The sequence below is a fragment of the Guyanagaster necrorhizus genome, assembly GCF_019112545.1.
Source record: "Guyanagaster necrorhizus MCA 3950 unplaced genomic scaffold BT62scaffold_15, whole genome shotgun sequence".
Lineage (NCBI taxonomy): Eukaryota > Fungi > Basidiomycota > Agaricomycetes > Agaricales > Physalacriaceae > Guyanagaster > Guyanagaster necrorhizus.
The window spans coordinates 28,316-37,722 of NW_025064894.1; the positions used below are offsets into that span (position 1 = coordinate 28,316).

A 9,407-nucleotide genomic window follows, 5' to 3' on the forward strand; every position below is an offset into this window, starting at 1 on the left:
CGGCGTCGTCGGTCAAGATGGCCCGAGTTGCGTTCGACCAGCGTAATTTTGTGAAGCAGACACTGTGGAACGCCAGCTCACTTAGTACGGCTAACTAGAGACCTATGAGCGGAAAATCCTATAACCGTAGATCATGGTCCCCCCAGATGACGGTGAAACTGTATTTTCCGAGTTGCGGGGTGATTATCGTGACCAAGAAAAGGCGTCTATGTTGGACTACTTACATTACATATCTAGAAAATCAGGTTCCTCTTCAATCAAAAGGTCTAAGAGTGCGAAGAAAGATGCAGCTGGAAATCCGACAACATTGTTATAATCACCCTCAATTTTGCGTATCAACAGGCCGCCAAGTCCCTGAAGGAGGTTATGAGTTGAACGCTTATAAAGGAGCGCTAAATGACGCACTTGGATGGCAAATCCGCCGGCTCTGTCTACGCCTTCGCCACTATCTGTGTAGGCTTCCACAAGATGTTTTGGATTGTCGGCGAAGTACACCAACGAGCGTTCGTCAATGGATCTGCCTCCATGCGATCAGTTTCTGGTCGTCTCCCGCTGATATGTACTCACTTTATGGCGTATCCCGGTGCTGAGAGGATGGGATACACTTAATGGACTATCAGTGAGGTCAGGAAGGAGCTATCTTTACTCAAACACACCTAAAGCAACGCCAGTCACCACTTCGCATACGCCCCCATTGAGATCCAACAACATTCGTAGGTTGTCTTCTTTTGAGGAAGGTTTTTCCAACAGTTCTTGATTTGTTTCAGGTAGCACGGAGTACGACACGTCTGATGTTGAAGGTTGGGCATGGGTCAGAACCACAGTATCGGCTATCTTGGTGAGCTCAGGGGAGTATGACAGGCTAGAGGCGACCATTCGCACCTGCAATCACTATGTCCGGCGCATCGTCCGGGTCTTGCTCCTAACAAGAAGGTTGAGCTGAGGCAGGTAGAAACATGGAAGGGTACTCACCACCAGCCGCTCGTATACCTCCACCGCTTTATGAGTCGCCGTTGCTACGGGATATTCATGTATATCGTCGAATGAACTTGGAGCAAGATTTTCTTGGAACGTTGAAGGTACGATATCGGGGGCGAGACCCTAAAATACGTCAATCGAAGTACGACAGTATGTTGGGTCGGCGTACGTAAGTTTGAAATATTTCCTTTCTTCGGGGGCTGTTGGATGCTAGAATGATCTTTTTGTTCGAGAGTCTTTTGATAGCAGGAACCGGAAGGGCATGGGGCAATACATGTCTTGAAGTCATGGTTAGAGGAAGAAGTAACAAGTGACGCAGTGCTAAGCTCAATTAAGGGCAGGTCGATCTTACCCCCCACCTCACTTGCCCAGCTATTAGTAACACCGACGGCTGGCTAGGCTAAAAAAACATAGGAGTTAAATGTGTTGGTCGTGGTAAGTATAAGATCTGTTGACGAATTAACCGAAGGTAAGGCAGTGCGAGGATGGTCACGGAAGAATTTAAAAAACCCGCTCATGGTGGTTACCGTTCAGGACATGAAATGAAGTTGAGCTAAGATTCGGTCGGTAGAAAGATCAGCACCAAATGCCTGCTCATTAAGATATATCGACGTAGCTAAATAATGAGGCTACCCAAATCGATATATAATACCATAGCGCAAGACATAACCGCGGCCGTGAAGATTTCTAGGCCACTGCCCGGTGGTCCCACGTGTCAAGAGCATCATCAAGCAGAGGTGACGAGCGCTAACCGAGAAGACACCTCTGCTTGTGCCCGTACCAGGTTGGCTAAATATGAGATCATCAATGTATCCTATACGCAGTATCAACATCCATTATAGCTCAGACGAAGCCAAAAAAACACACCTGCAGACTCGCATTAAAGCCACCCTTCTCCAGATCATCCGTACTAGCACCCAGGGTATCCATCAGATACCTCCCCAGCGCTGGATCACCTTTTATCTCTCCAGCTAGTACCGAACGCACATATGCGAGCACGCGGTCAAGCATGTCGGATACGTTCTGGATGGATTGCTCGAGGATTTCTAGATCGGACAAGGGCTGGTTGCTCGTCGAGTTAGGGGAGGTCGCAGTTGACGTCAAGAGGTCGACTGGAGGATGTTAGGATTCGGATCGTGCATGAAAGGAATATACTCACGTCCGCTACGCTCGGTGTCGTGAAACCGTAGCTCAACGGGTACGGGAACGAATACGCAATTTTCGGGTCTCGGGAATACACCCACTGGTGCGCTGAGTACTGGGTCAATAAACCTACTGTATGTCGCTCAGAGCACACACCTGAAGTATGCTTTTATGCCAGCAGGCTCACTATCGTCTACACCAGTATTCAGAGCGACATGGATAGCCTGATGAGGGGCTGTTTCTTGTGAATAGAAATTTTGGATGAGCGCAGAAAAAGTATTGAGGTTCGAGCCCGTTGAGTACCTAGCTTCTGTTAGTAATAGCCCAGGACCAAGGAACAAGACAGACCCACCAGCCGACGATGACCTCCTTCGAGTTCACTTTGTGGTGTAGGTCGTACATCGTCCGATGATAGTCCATGTCCACCGCCACCTGTTCGCTGGTCTCGCTGTGAAGCACAGCAAACGACGAGCGAACCTCTACTCCCGTATCCGTCCGCGTACCAAGTAGAGTTCCTAGGACGCGATCCTGCTTGTCCGTCCGTCGCAAGTAATGGTCAAGAATCGAGAAAAGAGCCACGGGATGGATCGTAACACTCATCGGTGTCCGCCTACAGAGCAATCATTGGCAACCACCAGGAAAAGACTCTCAGAAACGTACGGCGCATTTTGTATAGCCGTGGAGGCATCCAGTGAGCCATAGACGTGAATCGCCGACGACGAAGGCTGAAGCGGCATCCTTCACTGCGTTGATGTGGTCGTCGGTAAGAACTTTTTTGATCGCCTCGGGATTTGCCATACCCGTTTCAAAATTTCCACCATGCCTTCAGAGGATACAAAAGTTCGTCCCCCCATTTTCCTGTGGTCTGGCGCGGTACTGATAGTCTTTACCCAGGAAACAATAGCAAAAGTTGTCGAGCTTGGACGAGTGCGTGTTACAACATGTGTCGAGAACGATGGCTGATTCGACGCAGGCCGTGCTTCATTATGGCTGGATACCTCTGATTATCTACGTCGGCTTCACTCGAAGCAACCCGCAGCCATCTCTAATCAAGTTCGTGTCTTTATTCTCGGAGGAAAGAGCCTTTCTGACTGTCCTGCAGACTGATCAGCCCGCTGGCGTAATCCTCCAAACGAGGCCTTTGTACATAATTTTTGTCGCTATCAATCCTATTTATATCTACCATTCGTCGATGAGAGGCAAGGTTGTATGGAATCCATACGGTGAGTTAACCCTCCTTTTTTTCGTTGCGTGTAGATGATACATGTCGTGGTGATACATGTGTATCCCGAACGAACCGTGTACACACGGTATTCTGTTGCTGTAACCCCTTCTGAAGTGGTTTATCGATGGCGTAGAAATGTGGAGGTGACAAGGCCAGATCCGAGCGTGCAAAAAAATCCCTCCCAGTTGTCTGACCGATTGTTATGGCATTCGCTTACTTGTCTTTGTTTTCTGCAGAAGGCCGTTGAACAAGAATTCGTGGCGTTTGACCCGCTCGAAGTATCATCGAACGCTATCTTTATTAGACCCGGTCCATTCTATCGGCTTCACCAATGCCCATGATCTCGTCCATCTTGGCCTTCACCACATCCAGACCCTTGCGAGTTTTCTCCTTCCCTTCTATGACCTTTACCTCAGCCACCAATTCCTGTAATGTCATTGCATACCAACGTCCCCTCCTTCTCGATGTCTACACCCACTTCAACTTCAGATGCTGGTACCAGACCCACCCGAATACTTTGCCGTCACTGCCAATGTCAACTTCTTCCTCTGTCTCTTATCATGCTTGTGGAACTCAGGGTTGGATATCGTTAGATGTAACCAAGCCCTCTGACAAGGAGGTCAGTCGGAAAAAGTGTTGAAGCTTAATAAGGCAAATGTAAAATTTACACTTTTTTGACTAGACCGCTGGCTGCCTTTCATATGTATGGCTTTGAGATATAAAAGGTGATTCCAAGGGTGCTTGGTTCCAACAACTTTTCACTTAGACCTGAACTGGTCCCTTGTTTTACGAGGCTTTTGGCATTTCAATGCACCTTATTGATATGCTCTCAACTGATGTGAGTTGCAACAGCAACATTCAGTTATCCATCAACCTGATAGGAAAATCTGAGAGACCTTCTTTGCTAGCTATATTCCCATGTAGGTGTAAAATAGCATTTTCAGCAAATGAGCGCAGAAAACTTTTTGCATGTTAAGCAATGGCGATTTGCAGAACAACAGTGCCAACCTGACAAAGAGAGTTGGACTATTGTTGGCCTTGTAAGTAAGTACCAAAGTGTAAGTCTGAATATGTAAGGGTTGGGAAAAGAGTTTTCAGAAGCTGGAAATAGATGATGGCACTCAGAACAAACAAGATCAACCATAGAGAACCTCCCTTAGCAACGTCTACGGACCGATGCCCCGTTTACTCGATATACTGAAGTGGAAAGACGGAGGGTGGTACGGGCATCCTTTTTTTCACCACATCCATATGTGCTGTCATTTGCGATCCACGAGCGAGACTGAGCTACCAGACTCTAAAGAGCTTGCTACGGGCATCCAATGTAGCTTGAACGTCGTACGAGAGCAGAGCTCGTAAAGGTGTATCGTCATAGGTGCTGTTGGATCCAAATAGATCCCGCCTAAAGAAAAACCACTCGTCAGGCTGATGAAAGGTTTCTTCGCTCAAATGAGCTCCCAATGAGCTTGCTCTTTAACTGTTGGCCTGAAGATGTTCCAAAGGTAGAAATTGCGACTACATCAAGTAAGAGTACACAGAAACCGTACTATCTTCTCCTGAACACATACGCCCTAACAAAACGTCAATAGAAGCAAATGGGATTTGAGAAAGGAAACGCACTTGTTGAGCATAGCTTCTTTGTGGGCATTGTCTCGCTTGGCCAAGATCTTGCTCGTCCCATTCAAAATCTCTATAATCTCCCTTGCCAGTCTCTCGTCCAACGCCAGTGGCCCGGGTCTCTTACACTCCTCCAACAGCCAGCTTATCCCTTTACGCAGACCCCGCCTCTCACTCAGCGGCACCGGCTTCATGATATGCTTCAAAGCTGTGGTCTTGACCCGCAAACATATCGTCAGTGGGGAGATAGCGAAGAGGGCCTCGCGCAAAATTGGCAGCGGAGGTGCCCGGGTGTATGCGTGTATATGCAAAAGCGTCCGCGACACAATTTTTGAGGCTTTGGCCTTCTTTCCGTGTTTCATGATCATGGTGGCGAAGAACTCCAGCAGAGGGTCCTCTGGAGGAGGGATATTCATGAATGTGGATTTTGAGTCATCGGGGGGGAGAGAGGCGAGGGGGTTCCCCTGTGTAGTACGGAGATGAAATTGTATTTGGGAGCGCAACGAAAATGAGTCTGCGCTTGTCGTGGCCGTCGTCGGGGGACTCACTGCAGAGCTTCGCTCAGTGCTGATCGTAGCGCCGGATGATGATGGTGACGGTGATTCTGGGTTAGGCTGCTGATGCTCAGGAAAGCTCGGAGCAGTCGACCATGAGCGGAAGACAGGAAGAGAGAGGCGCGTTTGTGAGAGAACCCTTCTGGACGCAAACTTCAGCATGATGGCGAGAAAAGGATTGACCGGAAATCGCCGAAAATCTTCGTTCCTGTTTTGGCTGCACCCATCGTAAGGAGTAAAAGAGGCCAGAAAGATAAGTGCATTAGCCATGATCTTCATTTATGGTGTAGATACTGATAACTTATGCAGATACTATTAATCACACCTCCCAAAAGGTCTATATAGTAAGGGGGCCTCGTGTTTTAACTTTTAAGGTTACTCCCCACCTCCGAGTCTCCCCCTGTCCGGGATTTTATTTCCAACTCCCGCTCAGTTTTATTATTGCCAAGATAAGAGCGAGATGAACACGTTCTGAGACAACCTCCGCTAAACTCAACCATTCTTCAAACAACTGAGCACCACAAAAAGTAGAAAAAGGTTACCTATCTTTATCACAGGTGACTTTGTACATAACCTGATATAAAGAGAGGCCAATTTTGTATACCTAAGTAAACAACTCATCAGTTTAATTTAGGATCTTACCGATTATAATCCTCTCAGTTGCAGTTGTAAGAACATATAACTAGCCAAAATCTCACGCTAGGTTTATTTGGGTAAGTAACCATGTTACAAGGTATTTACAATGCAGAAAACCCCGGATCTAGTTCTAAAGCAATTTTTTTGTCATCATTGTCACAGATATCATCCAATTCCACTTCTGCTTCTTTACCAAGGTTTTCCTTCTCCTCCCCTTCAATCTCATCACCTGAATCTGTGTTCCACTGATCCAACTCATCATCATCTACTACATCTGCCTCATTATCTCACCCCTCTTCATTGACCATGTCTGGTACTATTTCCAACCCATTTGAATCAGATGAGATGTCCTCACCTTTGTCATCTTGCTCCAAGTTCACATCCTCCATCACCCTATCCTCTCTCACATCAAAGACATCATCTGAGAGTTTGAATGCTCTATATATGTTCTCACAAAACATGTGTGTCACTTTCCAGATGCTACAATGGCCAACACCAAGACCACAATATTGAAAAATCATGTTATGATCAGCCTGCCTGTGAATATACTGAGATGAGCAACACATATCAAGACATAGCAGCTGCTCACATGTTAACCAAGTACCTTTCATAATCTTGGTCTTTATCCTCAGGCTGATGTGCAATGGAGGGAGGTAAGAACTCTGGCATTTGACCAAGCTTATAAACAGGAATCAGGTGAACAGCTCAAATAATATTGTTTGGATCAAGAAAACCAAAGGCTGCAGGATCTGTACCATCAATGAATCTAATATAATGAGGCTGCCTTGTGGTGAATCCAGAATGATAGCCAGCACTGAAGCCAAACCAGCAGACTCATGCAAAATCAACTTGGAACACCTTCACATGATCCTTGAAGTCTCTATCAGAGTTTGTAATAAACATCAGCATGAAAGAGTCCAATGATTCATGTATACCAATATGGATATGTCTGAGCATCCACTTCAGAGGAGTCATTTGCCAGTACAATGACATCAAAATATGTCTGAGGGTGGATTGAATTCTGATCATGGTAAATATCATAGGTGGTGTAATTGATTCAAAGGACTTTATAGCAAAAGATGTGATCATTGATAATGTGAAGATTACTGAGTTGTTCTGAGGTGATTTCATCTTCTGTAGATATCTCATTTATAAGAAGTTGTCAAAGAATGTGCTCTTTCAGCTTGAGAATGAAATCCTATAGTAGACAATCAGTATTGAGTTACTTAAAAAGTGTGCCAAATGTTTTGGCAACCAAATCCTCACCTCAACAGTGAGATCACCCTCATTATCAGCAAGCCAGTGATGAAGGTTCAATGGGTAACTTTTTGACAGAGATATCTGATAATGGTCTTCTAGTCATCCTTTTAGTGGTAGATCCTTCTCATTGGGGCTAATTCTTAGGGATATTGTCATCTTCAATCAGACTTTGAGTTTAGAGATCCATTGTGTAAGGATTTATCATAGTCACTATTATTGCCATTCAAGTGTGGCTATTTGCTTGATATGTCCATGCTTATTAGTATATGAATAGAAGAGTTTGACATAGTAATGTTTCTGCTCACTCTGAATACTACTTTAGCTTTTGAAATAGTATATTTAAAAGAGAAGTGGACAAACAATCTATGTGCTATAAGAATCTGAAGTACCAAATTTTGGGATGCACTGGATATAGTTGCCAAAAGCATGAGTCTTGTAGGTATGGAGATTAAAGGACTTAATTGATTTGAATACACCTGGAGCCATTGACTTCACTGTGTGAATAAGCTTTTGAACTTGTGCTGCTGTTTCACTAGACAATTCTCTCATGTGGATGTTTGTGCAAACACTTTGTGAAAAAGATTGAAGTTGTATCTCAAGCAATGTCATTACACTATGCAAGACTTGGAGACTCAAATCCATATGCATTCATGCTTTGGTGAAGGCATGCCATGTAGCCTATATGAAAATTATGTCCATCATAATTTTATTATCATAAGTATCAGAGAGAAGACCATCAAAACATAAGAATGAACACTGCTGCTAGTACTTTAGCCTAGCAATAAACATCACAAACCTGGTCAACATACCTGAAGTACATCTTCATAGTCTCTGACAGCAAACTTCTTCTGACCCAACATATCACTGCTGATCTTGCAAATTATAGAGCATCCAAATGTAAAAACTGAATGAAGTCTAGAGGAATCATTATTGTTGTAAGAGAGTGTTGTAGAGCTGCTTACCTCTTATTTAATTTCTGAATTACTCCTGGAATTTCATAACAAATGCAGATGAGATAGGTGAATAAAGACTTTCAGCCACTGCTCTCTGACTCATGCATCAAGTCTGATACAAACATTTGATAGAAATTGAATTCCAGAGGTAACAGAGCCTCAGAAAAAGCATTCTATGATGTCAAAATTATCAGAGAACACACTGAAAAGATAACCAGAAATATACACAGTTTGGTGTCAAAGAGACAGGTCCAATAACTCTCTTGACTTGTTTCTCTGATATCAGATATCCTTTAATAAAGATCCATTTATAGACTAACTCAACATCATGCTGCTATTGTTCTGAGTCAACCTTAGTGTTATACTCATGGTTGGTGAGATTCTGCTTTATTTCTACATCAGGCACTTTGTTCTTGAGGATCAGGCATTGTGGACAAAGGCACTGTCTGAGAGATTTAATGCTTGCAAGAAGAACTCTGAATTTAGTAATTGGAGTGAGTTGCAGCAAGAATATAAACAACTCCAACTCACTTTTTGAGATAATCTGCAGAATAAGTAAGAAACTGAGGGTATACTCAACAAAGAATTCCATCTGCACATTCAATCACAATTCCATATTCATACACATGCATGAACTCTGGATCAAGAAGTTCTCATATCTTCTATATGAACTCACACTTCAGGAACATCAGTAATTCTTTTGATGCAGATGGTTTAAATGTTTTGATATAAATATCTTGAATATTATTCAATAACTGAAAAATAAGAGCTTATCAGTACTTGTATGCATAAAAACCAATAAAGAGATACAAACCTGTGGAAAATATACAAGATGATAGCTTTGAGAAAAGAAAGATACTGCCTGAACATACTTGGATATTAATTCTATACTAATATAAGCAGGCCAAAGAGCAGCTGTTCCAAAATTAGTGAGGGATATAGAATTAGAGTATACTATCACAGATGCAATAACCATCTCAAGAGAGCATTCAGGTTCAGGTATGTTAAGCTCAAGAGACATGTGATCTAAACATATGATAA

The 9,407-nt window shown here is 43.9% G+C and overlaps 7 protein-coding genes across 7 annotated transcripts; 2 read left to right on the forward strand and 5 right to left on the reverse strand.

Moving 5' to 3' along the window:
* Positions 1-225: 225 nt before the first annotated feature.
* Positions 226-1,267, reverse strand: BT62DRAFT_897315 (Maf/Ham1; the record flags this gene model as incomplete). Its single annotated transcript, XM_043183297.1, has 7 exons — positions 226-354; positions 406-517; positions 568-604; positions 657-830; positions 883-922; positions 973-1,101; positions 1,148-1,267. 7 exons carry the CDS (start codon positions 1,265-1,267, stop codon positions 226-228), a joined length of 741 nt encoding a protein of 246 aa, XP_043038677.1.
* Positions 1,268-1,552: 285 nt separating this feature from the next.
* On the reverse strand, positions 1,553-2,858 carry BT62DRAFT_950737 (Mov34-domain-containing protein; the record flags this gene model as incomplete). Its single annotated transcript, XM_043188155.1, has 6 exons — positions 1,553-1,792; positions 1,846-2,090; positions 2,138-2,229; positions 2,278-2,424; positions 2,474-2,731; positions 2,782-2,858. 6 exons carry the CDS (start codon positions 2,856-2,858, stop codon positions 1,706-1,708), a joined length of 906 nt encoding a protein of 301 aa, XP_043038678.1. The 3' UTR covers positions 1,553-1,705.
* Positions 2,859-2,893: 35 nt separating this feature from the next.
* Positions 2,894-3,685, forward strand: BT62DRAFT_181789 (uncharacterized protein). The gene is made up of 4 exons (XM_043179954.1): positions 2,894-2,961; positions 3,016-3,048; positions 3,095-3,344; positions 3,583-3,685. The coding sequence occupies exons 1-4, from the start codon at positions 2,941-2,943 to the stop codon at positions 3,591-3,593; spliced, it is 315 nt and encodes a 104-aa protein (XP_043038679.1). The 5' UTR covers positions 2,894-2,940; the 3' UTR covers positions 3,594-3,685.
* BT62DRAFT_181785 (uncharacterized protein) lies at positions 3,343-4,070 on the forward strand. The gene is made up of 2 exons (XM_043179953.1): positions 3,343-3,344; positions 3,583-4,070. The coding sequence occupies exon 2, from the start codon at positions 3,678-3,680 to the stop codon at positions 3,984-3,986; it is 309 nt and encodes a 102-aa protein (XP_043038680.1). The 5' UTR covers positions 3,343-3,344; positions 3,583-3,677; the 3' UTR covers positions 3,987-4,070.
* Positions 4,071-4,691: 621 nt separating this feature from the next.
* BT62DRAFT_181808 (ribosomal protein S7) lies at positions 4,692-5,766 on the reverse strand. The gene is made up of 2 exons (XM_043179955.1): positions 4,967-5,766; positions 4,692-4,917 (listed from the first exon to the last, which is right to left on the reverse strand). The coding sequence occupies exons 1-2, from the start codon at positions 5,677-5,679 to the stop codon at positions 4,893-4,895; spliced, it is 738 nt and encodes a 245-aa protein (XP_043038681.1). The 5' UTR covers positions 5,680-5,766; the 3' UTR covers positions 4,692-4,892.
* A 488-nt stretch (positions 5,767-6,254) lies between these two features.
* Positions 6,255-6,822, reverse strand: BT62DRAFT_920472 (uncharacterized protein; the record flags this gene model as incomplete). Its single annotated transcript, XM_043184219.1, has 3 exons — positions 6,255-6,388; positions 6,509-6,633; positions 6,758-6,822. The coding sequence occupies 3 exons, from the start codon at positions 6,820-6,822 to the stop codon at positions 6,255-6,257; spliced, it is 324 nt and encodes a 107-aa protein (XP_043038682.1).
* Positions 6,823-7,776: 954 nt separating this feature from the next.
* On the reverse strand, positions 7,777-8,061 carry BT62DRAFT_897210 (uncharacterized protein; the record flags this gene model as incomplete). Its single annotated transcript, XM_043183291.1, has 1 exon — positions 7,777-8,061. One exon carries the CDS (start codon positions 8,059-8,061, stop codon positions 7,777-7,779), a length of 285 nt encoding a protein of 94 aa, XP_043038683.1.
* Between the last annotated feature and the right edge of the window lie 1,346 nt (positions 8,062-9,407).